Source organism: Cimex lectularius, unplaced genomic scaffold (assembly GCF_000648675.2).
Source record: "Cimex lectularius strain Harlan isolate CLEC.00 unplaced genomic scaffold, Clec_2.1 scaffold214, whole genome shotgun sequence".
Taxonomy (NCBI): domain Eukaryota; kingdom Metazoa; phylum Arthropoda; class Insecta; order Hemiptera; family Cimicidae; genus Cimex; species Cimex lectularius.
Genome location: NW_019392963.1, coordinates 527,331 through 544,944, shown reverse-complemented (window position 1 = coordinate 544,944; position 17,614 = coordinate 527,331). Strand labels below are relative to the sequence as shown.

Below are 17,614 nucleotides of genomic sequence, written 5' to 3'. Positions count from 1 at the left end.
AAGTCGATTTCGGTCTTCGTAGTAGTCCAAGTCTTGTATTAAGTTGCTGTTTTTTAACTCTTGTGTGGGGGTCCACGTCAGTCTCTATCGAGATATAGTCCCAGGTATTTGACTTCAATGGAAACTGGGATCTCTTTTTTGTTGATTTACAGCGTAAAAGTGAACTGAGTGCATTTTTCTTCGTTCAGCCTTGTCCTCCATTTTTTACACCAGTCTTCCATATAATTGTTTATTTAAAAGTTATTATTAAATAATTTTTATGAATTTGCAGATTTTTTAATATCAAAATTCAATATGGACTGTTTGGATTGGATGGACATGATGGATCAAATAATATTTTTACAATGTATCGACGCATAATTAATGTTATGAGGGTGATGATAATTTGGAATGGCTTTTGTCCCCAGTAATTAAAAAGAGTTTTTAAAAAGACATTAAGAGTCATTTAAAAAAAAAAAAATATATATATATATATACAGGGTGAATTGCTACTCGTGCTACAAACTTCTCCAGTAGATTCTTCACCCTAAAATGAACAAAAAAGTTCATATTGTCCATGGTCCGATTCTCAACCATTTCAGAGTAATTTCGCTTTTTATCGATTTTGAAAGATATCACGTCCTGGCGTCGGAAAATCGTGATATCTTTTAATCTAAACATTTCTCTGAAAATCTAATAGCACCGTTGAAATTCCCGTTAATTTTTCAATAAGAAGATGACGGTGGCAAAATGTTTGGGCTAATTTTTTGTGTTTTATTTCAGCCAGAACTACAAAAAGAGTGGAAAATTGTGTAAATCGGAAAGTGTATAAAGTAATCCAGAGTTTCTAATTTTAGTCTCAGAAGGCAGCAAATTTGAGGAAAACTACCTGATTTAATAACGCTTCCAACGCACTCGTCATTTTCTTATTTAGTGGTTGTGAGACCAAGATGTTGATGACAAAAAGAGAAAAAATGGTGGTTCAAGGATTGCTAATGTTTGAGAGTGACTTGCTACTCGTGCTACAAACTTCACCAGTAGATTCTTGACCCTAAAATGAACAAAAAAGTTCATATTGACCATGGTCCGATTCTCAACCATTTCAGAGTAATTTCGCTTTTTATCGATTTTGAAAGATATCACGTCCTGGCGTCGGAAAATCGTGATATCTTTTAATCTAAACATTTCTCTGAAAATAAATCATAAAATCCCATGTTCTTCGTTCTCCTCATGTAGAAATGTGTGGTGATTAGTGACCGTTAATCGATAATTATTCAGAAATCGTGAGATGCTGTCTGGTGTGATGTAGTTTAAAACTAATCAGAAAGTTCGACCATCCGATCAAAAGTTACAGCGGTTATTTTTAGCTGTGGTTATCAGAACTCTTTAATTATGACGATTTGAAGCGTAGATAATGAAAAATGCAATAGGTCCTGCAAAAATTAAAACCTTTAAAAATAATACAACCAACTGAATACAAATTAAAGTAGTAGAAAAAATGTCCTAAAAACATAATTAGATTGAATTTATATACGCTCAAATCTGCACATGTATGCACAGAGTTGAGCCTATAACTTCGCGTAGTACACCATCAATAGGTTTTTATTAACCTATTATTAGGTTATTTAAGAATAAAATACGTGTAAACAAAAACCAAACGTTAAATTTATGGCTGCCATGTCGGTTACCTGTGCTCTAACGGCTAGAAATGTGACTACATTTTCGACTTAACATCTAACATTGGCCCTACCATGTTAGATCGAGCAATGTTAACTAGCCGATTCTTACAAGTCTATGTCATCATTTTTCTCCATCTAACACGACCTAAAAGAGTTAACAGGGTTAACACAAAGATCGTGAATAGTACTAATTTCTTAAAAAGATTTCGTGTTTTTTTTTCTCTCGTGAGCAGTCAATTTATCAATTTTTCAATATTTAGCTTCAACATTACCGTGTTTACTGCAAAAGCCAGACAATACTTTGGTCGACAATTAACGAAGCGTGCCCTCCAGAATTTAAACAATATCACCAACGAACAATATTTGATTTTCATTTTGCCAATGCCGGTCTGTACACAAACAAACCGATGGCGATGTTTGCTTTTCCGTCTACAGTCGTGTTAAAAAAATTCATCTTTTTTCTTTAAATAACTTACGCAAATACAATTTTACTCATTTTATCTGCAATCCTTTATGAAAGATGATATCTCAAGAAATGATTATGAGCCAGAACGGGTTTTATCGTTTCGATCTAAAGTAGAGACTTAAAAACCCCACAGCGATTCAATTTCAACAGAATGGCTTTGGCTATCGCTTTCTTTACATTATTCGTAAGAGTATGCCCAAAGCATTGGCTGACCTCTTAGCATAATTGCAAAAGCGGAGCTCTAATCCGGTAAATCGCGGGTGGTTTTGGTTTTAAGAGGGCTTTCCCCAATCGCCTGGTCCCTGTAATGACTCTGCTATCTGAATCGGACTGCACGATAGGAAAAGACATCTGTCAGGGCCGAAACACATTGGCTTAGAATTTCTAATCGAATAGGTGTTCGAGCTGGGATCCCTCGTTTTACTGCATACCAAGTTTTCCTTTTAGTCTTTTTATTCGGACTGCTACAGCTAAATCCACTTTCGAATAAAACACTTCACATGAGACCGACAAAGACCTGTAATTATATTTCTTTTTCTGCTTAAAATTCACTGATTACTACTCTCATTTTCTCCAATCATTAAATACAACTAACAATGAGCGTAAAAAGTTGAAAATTTGACATAATTTGTCTACAGTCCTACATCTTTCACCATTATCCATTTATTTATTGGGATTATTTCAAATTCTACAATGTTAAACAACGAAATTACAAAAATTGAAAGCACTTAATGCTCAGATATCTGAACAATATAACCTGCCGCGGCGTCCCACAAGGGAGCATTCTTGGTCCCATTTTGTCATTCATACTGCCGACTTTCCTATACATCTCAATGCCATCACAAACTTCGTGGATGATACAACAATTTTGTGTTTTATCCCGAAAAAGTGGAAAGAGACTGGTGCTAAAAGTTGAAGACTGCATAAACCTAATATATATTTACTTTGAAAATATATTCTTGCTTTGCCTTCTACTGTACATCATAAACCAGGAGCTATCGATCGACAAAATCCTCAGGGGGAATTGTTAAGATCCTTATTCCTCCTACATCACTAAACTCAACGATATCGACATTACTAATAAGCAACAATTTGGATTTTCAATTCATGAAGTCCCTGAAGGATAGACACTCTCGACTTTATTGTCTATTTTATATGTAAAGAAAATTATAAAATTACAAACTGCCTTTTTTAATGTTTCTGCGCTTAAATTTTGATATTCTTTATACAAATCGTGTTCTCTGCTTTGTCCATGATTGAAGCACCAGTGATCGAGATCAGAGCAAACAGTTGAAAATGAATATCTTTCATTTGTCAAACGAATGAAAGAACATCCCCCCAGACAGAATATCGATACAACCAAAACGAAAGTTTTATATGGAGATTTTAATTTAATCACGACGAGGAAGTGAAAAAACTGGCTAGCCGAATAAGTAGACAAGGGGGGTGTTTAATGCAATGGTCTCACCCATGAAATTTCGGATATCCAGCATCGCTTTTTCGGCTCGCAAGTTTATAAAATGTACCACAATGTATTTTAAGAAAAGGGAGAGAAAGCTTTATTCCACATCTATATTTCATTTGTACCTTCAATTAAAAAAATGCGAATAATTAATAGTTTCTTTTTTTATTTACAGGACGAAAATTATGCATAAATACCAAATTGTTTACGCGTAAATTTTAAGAATAGAAAGTTTAAACAGGTTTTTCAGTACATTTCTCAATTTTTTTAAACAATTAATTAAGAAGAAGGCCAAGCGAATTTGTTATTTTTAAGCATTGTTTTATAAGACTTAAGATAATTATGAATAATGATATTCATTAGTATCACGTTTTCGACCGTATTTACTCTGCCACAGAACTCGTTATTTTCCTTCAATGCAATGCGCTACTTCATTATGTATTAGAGTTAAAAATAAATTGTTTGACTGGTCAAAAGGTAAAGATAAAACTGAATGAAGAAAGAGGCGAAATACTCTTCAGATTATCCAACTTCCTCTCGTTGGAGAGACAAAATAAAAATATTAATAATAAAAGAACAATGTTTCATGAAATACAACATTGAACAATTTCATCTTTCAATTCCCTAATAGTATTTTCTAACAAGGAGAGGATACAGCACAGATAAAGTATCACCGATTTGTATGATTTGTTTGATTTTTTGTGTGTGTTAGAAGGTCAAAAATTACTCAACTCTTGTCCAAGCTTTCACGCCATTGACCCTAGAAGCATTGATTTTTTTATACCGATGTAAAAGTTTCTGTTATTATTGTACATATATTTCGAGTGTATTATATATCAGACAATTATTTTCGATGTTAGATAAGAAAATAATATGCAGCATTGTTTTAAATGAGATAAGGCAAACAAACAGCTTCAAAAACTTAAGTATCAATAAAATAAATTTAAAAAACACATTTTTATTGAATATTGAAATAAAATTCGGATTCATTTTTTTAGATATTTTTTTTTAATTTGTAGTACATTACAACTACCTTCATGAAGGTAAAAAGTAACAAAGAGCAAGTTCATATATACAAATTTAAAAACAAGAGTGGGGAAAATATACATTGGTATTACTCCAATGTTACTAAAATATTGTCTGTTTAATTGATACTTGTGTCATCACTTTCACATCATCACCATCACTTCCTAGAAGATCTCGCTTGTCTCCTTCAGTCGGCCGAGGTTTGAGGGGGTTCGTCGGGATGCGAGATTAGTGATGTGCTGATTTACATTAGTTGGGAGGATTTTGTTTTTATGACATTTGCGGTACCGGGAATTGATTTCATTTTGGATGAAAGGGATGTTTAAGCCTTTATGTGTGGTTAGGCTCGATACATAAAATGGAACATTGAGGATTTTTCGTAGGATTAACGACTGGGCAGTTTGAATGCGGTGGATGTTGGAATGTTTGGCTGAACCCCAGTCATCAATACATACCGGGTTAACGATGGTGTTGTAAATTTTTGAGAGGTAAATTTGAACGTTTATCAAGAAGTGTGCAAGAACTCTTTATTCATTCATATTAAAAATTATTTTTTGATTTTCCCAAAACTATGTATTCAAGTGTTCTTGGAAAAAAAAAACGAATATTAACTTTGTGTCTTACTAAAAAAAATGTTTAACCTACTTTTCTAAGTAGCATGGTTACTACGACAAACTTGCCTTTGATTTTATTTTTTTTTTTTTTTAATCTCAAAAATGTTGATAATTTTGTAAAGACTCTAGAGATCATCTACCTGAAACCTTACAAGCGTTTCGGACCTTAAAGTTAGTTACGTACCTTACAAGTAATGACGCAAATGTCTTATCCGAAAATAAATCAGATTTTGAGAAAAAAAAGATTAATAAAACGTAAAATATAACGAAGTGCAGAACACTACATGGTTTTTTGGTAAAAAAATATATTTACCTAAACTGTAAAATACACGTTAAGAATCTGCCGGTAAGTCTAATCAAATACAATACATATTTCGTGAAGGAACGACGTAAAAAAAAACTTTTTTTGCAAACTACTCAATAATACAAAGATTTGGGAAAATAATTTTTTTTAAAATTGCATTTCAAATAGTTTCCATTTTGTAGGCAAATCACAAAAATATCGATAAACTTAATCAGCACAAACCAGGTCTTCATGAGTAAATACCAAGAAATATAAAAATAAATGTTTAAACCGTGTTCGTTGTATTCGCGCTTACATTTTCCTCGCTTGTAAATAACATTCAACACGTTTGAAAACATTAAATCTAAACATTGTTGACAATGACAAGTTAATATTCATCTTTCCAATTCTTGCAATAATTTGGCAAAAAATCAAGAAGAATTATAAATTTTTAAGTCTGGAAAAACGGGCACGGAAAAAGTTGCATCTAGACTTTGTTGATATATATGTAATAGATTTATACAGTTCTTAAGACGAATCCTATTTTTTTAAATGTTTGCTGGAAGCACCTTTTGATTTTCCTTTCTTTTTTTTACACCTAGTCTTTTTATATCAAGTAATTTCGTTTATTTCATCCTTATTTTTTGCCAATACCAATCCTTGACACCTACAATATCATTCCCTCTCATCAATTCGGTTTCCGTCCCCAACACTCCACTATCCAACAATGCTTCAGAGTAGTCGACACCATCTCATCGGCCCTAGAAAAAAAGGAGTATTGCCTGGGCGCGTTCTTAGACATAGCACAGGCTTTCGACAGGGTCTGGCATCCAGGCATACTTTTTAAACTTAAGCGCTTCCTACCCTCCCATTATTACCTTTTAATGAAATCCTACCTAACTGACCGCTGTTTCAGAGTGAGGTGCGGCAATGAATTCTCAGAACTCAAACAGACACAGGCCGGTATACCGCAAGGTAGTATCCTTGGTCCTGTCCTATATATCATTTATACTGCTGACCTACCAACACATCCTGACACTATTATCACCACCTACGCGGACGACACCGCAATCCTATCCTGCAACTCGAATTCTGTCCAAGCTACCTCCAACATCCAGGAACACCTTGAGCTTATCGAAGACTGGTGTAAAAAATGGAGGACAAGACTGAACGAAGAAAAATGCACTCAGTGTACTTTTACGCTGAAAAAGCAGTCTTGCCCTCCATTGTACATCAACAACAAAGAGATACCAGTTTCCACTCAAGTCAAATACCTGGGACTATATCTCGACAGCAGACTGACGTGGAATCCCCACACAAGACTTAAAAAACAGCAACTTAATACAAGACTTGGACTACTACGAAGACTTTTAAGACCGAAATCGACTTTGACAATTAAGACAAAACTAACACTATACAAGACTTTACTAAGACCAATATGGACATATGGAGTAGAATTGTGGGGCACTGCCAAGCCTTCCAATATCCAGCGCATCCAGTCCTTCCAATCGAAAGTCCTTAGACAAATTGTTAAAGCACCCTATTATGTCACTAACCTCACTATCCACAAAGACCTCAACATTCCTTTTGCCAACGAACTAATCCAGTCCAGATTCCAAACCTTCCATACCAACCTTTCAAACCATCCTAACCATACGGCTCGAGCCCTATCCACTCATTCCCATCCTGACAACCCACCACGACGCCTCAACCGACGATGGCCTCGGGACCTCCTTGATCCCTAATCATATAAACTGAGTGCCAGCAATGGCTGGCTCCTCAAAGCATGTGTCCTACCGGTGCAGTGCTGGCATTAGTGCTAGTGTTGTGCTGTGTGATATTTCATGCATGTGTACATATTTGTATAGTATACAATTCTGTATAGGTAACAAATAAATAAATTAAATTTTTAAAAAAATTTTTTTTTGCAACTGTATTAAAATGAAACCAAATGGTATTGATATAGGGTGAAAGAAGCGAAATCCAATTTCCGGACAGTTGTAATCCGGTAGACTTAGGACAAGATCCAGAGGAATTAATTTTTAAGTGTAGCACAAAATGGCCCTGACTGATCGAGTGTATAAAAAAATTATTTTAGAGCTTGAAATAGATCCAACTTTTTTTTTTTAAATTGTATTGCCCTATTTTACTGGAAGCGTCTTTTGTTTTTGCAAAATGTTACAATAGATCTACTCACATTAGAACAATCTTTGTAGGAGTACGACAATATTCTCGTGGAATTATTTAGACAAGGTTCAAAAATGTACGTACAATCACGAACTAGAAATAAAGCAAACGAGAAAGAAATAAGAAATTTGACCATGAAAATTTATACATTGTGTGATAAGTGAAAAGAAATTGTTTCTTACAAAAAAATATTCTCGATACTACAAATATTTCAAATCGGATAATACATTAATACGGTCCCAGTTTATACTATTATTTTCGTAACGTAGTGCATGTAACTAATCGGACATAGGGGTAATCAATACCCTCCGATGCCTTAAACAATTTCAGTAGAATTATCTGACAATGTTCTAAAGTGTCCGATTAACGAGAAGTGGAATAATGAAGTGTGTAATTGAAATCGCCCCTTCCGTTCCAAACCGTTGTTGGGTTTTAACGGTTAATTATAGGTAGTAGTTGTAAATTACTCGGGAAAACTGCAGGGACAAACAAAGCAACATTATCGCATTACCGGGCAATTGCGGATATTCCCTGGCCTGTTACAGCATAAATTTGTAAAACAACGGAATGAAATCGGTTAGATATATCGAGTCAGTGTTTGATTATCCTCTCATCGGTGAGAAACACGTAAAAATATGAATCACTTTTGCTTTACAAAATAAAAATATATTTAATGCTCTAGTGAGATATTTTATTAGGCAGAAAAAACAAAAGATTTATTTTCCGTTAAAAATAAGGTAACAATTTAAAATGGTATTATAAGGATGGGGACCGCGGTAGCCGAGTGGTTAGCATGAGAGACTCTCACGCCGCGGTCGTGGGTTCGATTCCCACCGTCGCCCCTGGCCCTTTTTTCCCGATAACCCCCAATTTGAACAACATATATATAAGAATTCGTCATGGCTAATATGCAAAGATCATAAGGCAAAAAAAAAAAATATATTATAAGGATCTCATGCGATTAGGTTTTAAATATTCCTCGGGTTATCATTTGGCGATATTCTGAAAACTTTGAAGACATTCAGGTTTGAATGGCACTCTCGTTCGACAACATTTATTGAGGTGATTCACAAACCGTTTCAGAAATTAGATTCTCATCGTGATTCACAATGTTCTCCACCAAGTTGGAATTTAAGTCACGAGAACGTGCCATCGAATCGATGATATTTATACAAACTTGATCCAAAATTCAAATGAATATGAAACTATGTAAAGGACTGACTTTATCTTAGGATTACGAAAATGTTTCCGATAAATGGAGGAAACGTTATTGTTACCCATAACAGAACTTCTGGCTCGGAAGATCTAATTGCTTCATTTTCAACAACAATTAAGTCGGTACGGTCTTTCAAACTTATCACAAGCCGCACCATAATCGACTGTCGTTTAAAACCAGCAGTTTTTATTGCAGCACAATGGAAGAACTGTTCCACAACTGCTCTGTCGACTAACTGCTAAGGCTAACCAGTTTATTCATTTCCCTCGGAGCCTTATTTAATAACAGAACTCAACGGACATTACATTGGACAAAGCTTATTTAATCCACGACTATCTTTCTTTGCAATATTATTTTTGTTGCCTCCTAGAAACATACTCACGAGGCTCATCCTAACCGATTTTTTACAGCAACGGATGGTTTTAAACATTATTTAACATTCATCGTAAATTTTAAAAAAAATAAAAACAGAATAAAGAAATATGTACTGTCTGGTCAAGCATGGGTTTAAAATTAAACTAAAATAAAATGAATTATAAAATAAAAAGGAAAAAAACACACCTCCGGTGACGATAGTCCAGCACCTCAACTGAGGTAAAGGGGGATGCTAGGAGGAAAATGGTCGGAAAAGACAGGAAAAGTCGGGACGGTGGACCTTCGCCACGCAGATGTCTCAGGAACTTCACCAACCGGAGCGATGACGACGATAAATTCATAAAATGAAGACAATAAACGAAATAAAATCAACTTTAAGCTGGATCACGACATATAAAATTACAATTGCTCAAGACGACGACACGACGAATTCAAGCCTCGATCTGGCCGACTTTATGTTATTTGTTATTGATACTTTTTATTTATTTATTTGTAGACAACATTTTTTTGTCGTACGCCTTATTTTCAAGGTGTTTTTTTTAAATAATTATCACGATGGTACCAGTTTCAAGACCTATATTTTATTTGTTAAAATATCATAAATATTTCGTTTTAAAATTCAAAATAGGCCTACCAAAAGCAATTTTTCATTTCTATTTTTATGTTTTAATTTCCTAGCGATCCGCGTAAAACAAATAAATAAATAAATAAATAGGAGTTTACAAATGAATAACATTCGATGAGGTATTTACATTTACTTCCATGTAAAATAAATAAAGTTATAATACGTAATAAATAAACAGAATATTTTTATTTGTTCAGTTTTCCAATGATCCGCTAAAATACAAATAGTTTTAGTAAATATATCATACTACAAAATTGGCTATTTACTCATAACAGACAAGTTGATGTAATTTATATAGACATTACTAAAATATTAGTCTTTACAAATTAAATGTTTATGCTCCCAAGGTCCTATGTGGTCATGGTTTTATAATTATCACCATGAAGGATCAATTAAAATTTAACAATGTTTTGTCTACGTTTATAAAACGTAAAGTCTGAAATAGGACAAGGCTCTCTTTAAGGCCCCTTATTATTTACCGTCTCTATTAATGATGTTGCTAAAGATCTCCCTAGTAATGTTAACTGCTCTTTGCTTATGCCAGTTTTTAATCGTTTTGTTGAGTAGTAAAAAAAAAACAAATAATTGTAACAATTAATTAAGGTTTTTAGTTGAGATGAAAAAAAGTTAATGGCACGAGAGGGATTCGAACCCACGACCTTCGGCTAGATNGAGTTGATGTCCGAGTGGATCGAGGTCACGATAGCTCAGGTGGTAGAGCAGCGGCGTATCTACCCGAAGGTCGTGGGTTCGAATCCCTCTCGTGCCATTAACTTTTTGTTCATCTCAACTAAAAACCTTAATTAATTGTTATGTATTAATTGGTCAAGCGGACCACGAAATTAGTGAATGAACAAATAATTCTCTTAAACCTAATTTCAATAAATACTTCGCTACGCCTTTTTCAGATTTAGATCATTATTCAAGTTATAAAAATGAATTCTTCCTGTTTTGGTAATAAAATGCAATTACTAGCTATAACCTCATTTAAAGATCGTGGCAAAAGATGTTAAAAATATATTTCATACTTCCAAGTCGATTAGACTATTATAGTCTTGCTTGGTCTCCCTATGAAAAATATCTTTGTACAAAACCTGATAGAGTAAAGAATACATGTTTAAGGTATATCGCTTTTAAACTAAAAATCGCTTCTATAGATATCTCGTATGATCATGTATTACGAGTACTGCCAGAAGAAAGATTGCGCAGATTTTGCCAAGAAAATACAGGTATTTTATCTTCTTGGTAAAATCTGCGCAATTTTTCTTCTGTCAGTACTCGTAATGCATGATCATACGAGATATCTATAGAAGCGATTTTTAGTTTAAAAGCGATATACCTTAAACATGTATTCTTTACTCTATCACATTTTGTACAAAGATATTTTTCATAGGGAGACCAAGCAAGGCTATAATAGTCTAAACGACTTGGAATTATCAAATATATTTTTAACATCTTTTGCCACGATCTTTAAATGAGGTTATAGTTAGCAATTGCATTTTATTACCAAAACAGGAAGAATTCATTTTTATAACCTGAAAAATGCTCTAAATCTGAAAAAGGCGTAGCGAAGTATTCATTGAAATTATGTTTAAGAGAATTATTCGTTAGAAGATAAAATACCTGTGGTACTACTTATAAGCATCAGATCATCAAAGGATCAAGGTTTTTTAAATCTCGCACTTTAAATTTCAATGATCCCTTGAATCACAGGAAGCTGAGTTTGAGTTCGAACTATTTTTGAAAGAAATATTGAAAGCTTGTCGAAGCAGTAGTTTTGCGTTTGTTCTCTTAGCTCGAAATTTCTATTGAGTTTTGGAATAGAAGCGAAGGATGGAACGTGCCTGGGAATTTTCTCATGGGAAATCGATGTTTGCTGTTTTGTTAATTCCGGCCGCAAGGCAACTTTTTCTGTTTGACGATCTTCGTTTCCGCAACTAAAGGCGGTCATGTTTTGTACTGTAATTGTTAAAGTTTAAAATCTTGGTAGGAAATGTCTGTAGTAAAAGATGTTTGTAGAAGGTCAACGTTTTCATTCTTCAGTAGAAAAACACAGTTGAACAATTTTGTTCTTTACGAAAATATTATTTCCGGTTAGAAAGTTTCCATACTTTGAAAACTTTTCAGGAGTTGTTTCCCTACGATTTTTATGTCACTGGTGTAATGTAAATATTAGGGCATTTACAAAAACAAAAATTCTATTTAAATAATATATTCTCTAATGTTTTCATTCTTTTCATGTATGTGCTTGTTTGTTAGTTATCTTATTATCGCCGATTTGACGAAAAGATGTCATCTGTCTCGCCAATTCGTTCTGAATTGTTATCAAAAGAGTTCCCACTTTGACACGTTAATTTGAAAACGGTAAACCAAAACGCGCCGCCTGACACGAAACCAATAGCGAGTGTAGACGGACCGGAGAATATCAATATCCACCAACGTGCTGTCAGTTCATCAGAAACCTGGATTTGTCGTTGCACCTTTACATTTTATTTCATTACACTTTTCGTTACTATTTCATCGGTTTCTCAATCATGTTGTTTATAGATACATGCTGCGTTACTTTTGTTATCATCATTTAATTATTTCAGTTGGCGTAAATATAATACAATTAATTAAGGTTTTCAGATGAGATAAAAAAGTCAATGGCACGAGCGGGATTCGAACCCACGATCTTCGGCTAGATACGCCGCTGCTCTACCACTTGAGCTATCGTGACCTCGATCCACTCGGACACCAACTTCCCATCTCAACCCTACCTTTTGAATTTTCCCTCCTTTTTGCCATATTTCAAGGGGATCGAAGTCACGATAGCTCAAGTGGTAGAGCAGCGGCATATCTAGCCGAAGATCGTGGGTTCGAATCCCGCTCGTGCCATTGACTTTTTTATCTCACCTGAAAACCTTAATTAATTGTAATATATTAATTGATCAAGCGGGCCACGAAACTAGTAAATTGAACTTAAATATAATTTTTATTTGTTAAGAAATTTCACACACTTCAAAACCTTAAAATTTTATTTTCTATGATTTATCAACGTTCTGATCCTCAGATATTTCATCAATATCAACTACAGTAGTAGAGTTCACTTTAAGAGATAGGATCTCTTGAGAGGACGCATCATTTGGCCGGATGTCCTTAATCGCTCCAGCCAAACCTCTCCATCTTGCCTGCTAGGAGCTGTATAGTTTTCTCCAGTGGCCAGTTCATCTCTCAATCAATACAAGGGTAAACTAATGTTTACTTTTCTGACGGCTAACACCCTTGAGACAGGGAAGGCACTCAATTCTAAAACGTCGTTTCCGATCTTCTTTTTGACGATATTATTTAAACGCAGTCCTTGCTAACCAGCATGTATTAGTGATTTTTATTTATAAAACCGCCTTCCATCTACACAACATTACATACAATTTGACTACCTCAGGAATGAAAGTATGGTCTAAGAAAAAGCCAAAAACATAGCAAGAACGTTACAATATGTCTATAAAAGGGTTGTTTTATATAGGAATAAAACCAGCATACGCACCAATGAAGTTTAAAAATGAATAAATTGAGAAATTTCTATGCAAAATAATATTCCTAATTTAAATAACGTTATTCTTCAATGTGGGACAAATGGTTAGAAATAGCATCAATGGAGCACGTGATAGGGCAGGATAAATTACCCACAAATTCCTATGGCCATTCTAGAAAAAAATTCTCTACCAATTTTATTGATAATAAAGACAGTATAATATAATTGTTACTAAAATTGTGAGTTTATGGTAACAAATTTACATAAGGTCTACCATCAAAAAATGAAATCTTCAGCAACGAGTTGAAGATGAACAAAGACTAATTATTACTTGTACTAAAGTATGGCAGTTCAGCCCAATTCATATGATTATCTATTGTCACATGTAGATAATTATTTTATAAACTCTTTATCAAAATTTTTCAACAATTGGGGCAACGCAATAAATTTAGGGTTTTTCGAACAGGGGGACTATGATTAGTAAAACATTTAAATGTGAATTTTTCACTAAGCGACAATTGATTATGTTAAAACCAATTTTTAAACAACCGTAGAATCATGTTGAACCGGCACACGGGCACTACTGGGTCTGTCTTCACTCGCGGGTTTTTTGTTTGAGTTATTCAAACGCGTTTCGGCATTACGCCATCTTCTGTGAAAAACTGTCTGTCATTCAGACTGAGTGGGGTTTATATAGTGTTGCGTCCGTCGCTTGTCGCTGGGGGCGTTGCGTTAGGGGGCGTGGTCTCCGTGCTCGTTGGGCGGTCTTGGTGGCGGTTATTTCCATTGTCAGTTATTATTTGTGCGTTGTCGGTTTTTTGTTTTTTCCTGGTGTTGGTTGCGATGTTTTGTTCTTCTGAACGTTTTCGTTTTTTGTTATGAATTGTTTTTAGTGGTGTGAAGGTGGTGTGTGATTGTGAGTTTGTTTGTGCGTTTATAAGTTTTCCGTCTTTAAGTGTTATTTGTTTGTATATCTCGAGGTTCTCCAGTATGTTTAGTTTTCGTCCTTTTTGTGCGTTGTGTATTAATGTCATGCTTGTTTCTATTGTGTTTGGTTCGTGGTTGTAGTGTATTAAGTGTGTGGCGTAATTTGATTTTCCGTCATTGTCTCTGAAGGATCTAAGATGTTCTTTGAATCGATCTCTTAGTTTCCTTCCAGTCTGTCCGATGTAAGTGTATCCGCATTGACATGTGATGCTATAAACACCGTTGTTGTCAAGCGGGTTAGTTGTGTCTATGTTTCTTTTTAGTAGTTTACCTGTGTTATTGTTGGTCCTTAGTGCTGTTTTCAGTCCGAGTTTGTTGAACAGATTTGTTAGTTTGTAGGTTTCTTTTCCTGTGTATGTGAATGTTGTCCATTTGTTGTTGATTTATGTTTCATTGTTTCGTTGTTTTGTTTTGTTTTTTAGGAGTTTCTGTATGGTGTTTGTTTTGTAACTGTTTTTTATTGCAATGTTAGTTATTGTTTGCAGTTCTTTGTTGTAGTTTTCGGTGTTGAGTGGGATTGTTTTTAGTCTGTGTATCATGTGTCGATATGTCGATCAAACATCAGCTTCTCAACATCTATTCACGTACCACCGGAATATTGTACAGTCATCAGTAAAGGCCGTTATGATACCCTTCAGGCAATGATGGATTATAAATATCATTATTACATTATATTACAAAATTGATGGGATCCAATACAGACCTAGAGGCAATCCATGTCATATAGGAAAATTTATTCAAACACCTTTCTTCAGTTCTGTTTATGTACTTTTGAAATGAAATTTAGTGTAGCTAGTTTGTAGCAAATTAAATATTTTCAGAGAAAATAGATTAACACATGGTGATTCAAATCCTCTCCAGCGAAATTTTCCTTGTCAGTTGTTGTTCATCATTAATAACTGATTAATTTGGCTGTGATCCAAAGTTAACTCTTTACCTAAAATAGCTAATACCCAAATTCTACCCTAAATATTAGGGTGGGCTTTTTTTGACCCGGGCCTTAATAGCATTCTTAGTTGTCTAAGCCAACATTAATATTACTTTTACTAAAATAAATAATTTGACGAATATTTTAATAACTTGTGTCTGTCTGTACTAACGGCGATTGAAATCAAACTTACACAGCACTCCGAGGTTGCGGGTTAGCGACTCTGGGCTAGGTTTAAAGACAAGAAGATCACTGAGGACACCATCATCCCTCCCGTCAACTACACCTAAATGTTATAGATAGATAGATAAATACTTTTTATTTACAACAAAGTGAAAAAAAATTATTTCAGTAACCGAAATTTATAAGCATGGACTGAAACCGACTGCGGAAGTTGTTAAGTAAATCTTATATATTATGTGTGGTGATTAGTGACCGTTAATCGATATTTATTTAGAAATCGTGAGATGCGGTCTGGTGTGATGTAGGTTTCAGAAAAACATTTTCTTTATCGTGCCAACGTTTCGATCTTTATTGAGATCATCTTCAGGGCTCAAAGTGTTTGTCTTCTGTGTAATTGTGTCATTCTTGCGTGTCGTGTCGAGAGTGCCCTTATATATTATTATATATTATTTCATTAATATATTTCTAGCGTAAACTGGCAATTTTGAAATAACATGTATAGCATGTTAATGGTATTTAAAATTTATAGGTATAGCGGGTGAGAAATAAAAGTTAATATATTAGTTTTTGTAAGAGTTTATACGAAACGTAAGTAATCTAAAAACATTTTACATTATGTAAAATATCATGTACTTTTACTTTATTATTTAACATGTAAATTTTGTGGTTTAACTCAAATCCAACTAGATACCTCAAGATCAATAGCAATATAACATTATACATAACATTAATATAACATTACATTCCAACACGGATGTAATGGCAACCAGCTTATAATATTTAGATGTTAATCAGTGGTTCTCAGCGCAGTTTCTCGACTCTCTTCTACAAACTTATGCGAGCAGCGAGCAAGGCTATAAGTGAGTTAGTGCTTACTCTGCCTCTTACTCGATGGAGGCAGAGTTTGTAAACCACTCGGCTACAATTCGAACTGTAAAATGTCAAACAGATAAACTGGCGAACCTTTATGACAAACGTTATAATGCAGAAATTCTTAATTGAACAATCATCTGTAAAACCCTCAATCAAGTGAATATTTAAGCTCATTCGGTCGGACTTTGAGAAAAGTTATTTTTCGCTCCACCCAAGTAGTTAACTTGGATCTTACTGCCTTGGAAATATTTAACTTGCACTCCTCGTGTAAAACTTTTTAATTTTTTTCTGTTACAGATAGCTTGCAAGGGCCGCACGAGAAAAGATTACTCAATAATTTACTCAATTTAGACTACTACAACACTTTAGAACGTCCTGTCGCAAATGAGTCTGAGCCGCTCGAAGTCACCTTCGGCCTTACTCTTCAACAGATTATTGATGTGGTAAGCCTTGATTTAAAACAAATAACAGAACGAGTGAAAAAAAGAAGGAATTCAGATCAAGACATATAACCTAAAATCAAACAGTATGTACAATACATTTGCATTTAATAACTCAATATCAACAACAAGAAAAAATAGCTCTTTTTTTCGAAAAGATAATGAAAGGCAAATTTTATATTATTAATATATGTATGTACAACTAAACAATTACAGATATAAATGAAATGTTGAACTTTAAAACAAAAGCGAACAAATTTAATGAGTTATTATATACATAAAGAGTTTTCAGTAATCAATTTTAAAACAGTTTATAAATACCAGGTTGAATTGTTAACATCGCTGATTAAATACATGAGTTTAATTAAACACTATTTACGCTCAAAATCCATTGATCTCCACAATCAAAGTCAGAGCAAAATCATTACGCCTGGAATAAACATGTATAGAACTACTTTCAAGTAAAAAAAATCATTTCATAGACACATGGGGTAATTTCTTTTCTGGACGAAGTGACCTATTCAGAGTTTCTCCCTTCTTAACGATTTAGTCACTTAGGTTCGTCTGGGTTTTGCATATTCGGATCAATACGGTCCATTGCTAAATCAATAGGTTTCCCCTCCTTCCGGACAATATTCATATGTTTGTTTATAATTTAACAAAAATATAAAAAAAAACCGGCATGCATATATAATAATATCGGAATAAGAAATGTCCGTAAGCTCAGGAAGGCAAATTGAAAATTTATAGCCTTTGTTGGAAAGTGGTCGTAAATGA

The 17,614-nt window shown here is 34.1% G+C and overlaps 1 protein-coding gene across 1 annotated transcript in view; it reads left to right on the top strand.

Annotated features, from left to right (window-relative positions):
• LOC106671082 (neuronal acetylcholine receptor subunit alpha-7) overlaps window positions 1-17,614 on the top strand; it is a 129,647-nt gene that overhangs the window by 22,781 nt on the left and 89,252 nt on the right. The window contains exon 2 of the mRNA XM_024229493.1: window positions 16,695-16,840. Coding sequence (XP_024085261.1) covers window positions 16,782-16,840 — 59 coding nt within the window. The 5' untranslated portion in view covers window positions 16,695-16,781. The remainder of the gene's footprint in view (window positions 1-16,694; window positions 16,841-17,614) is intronic.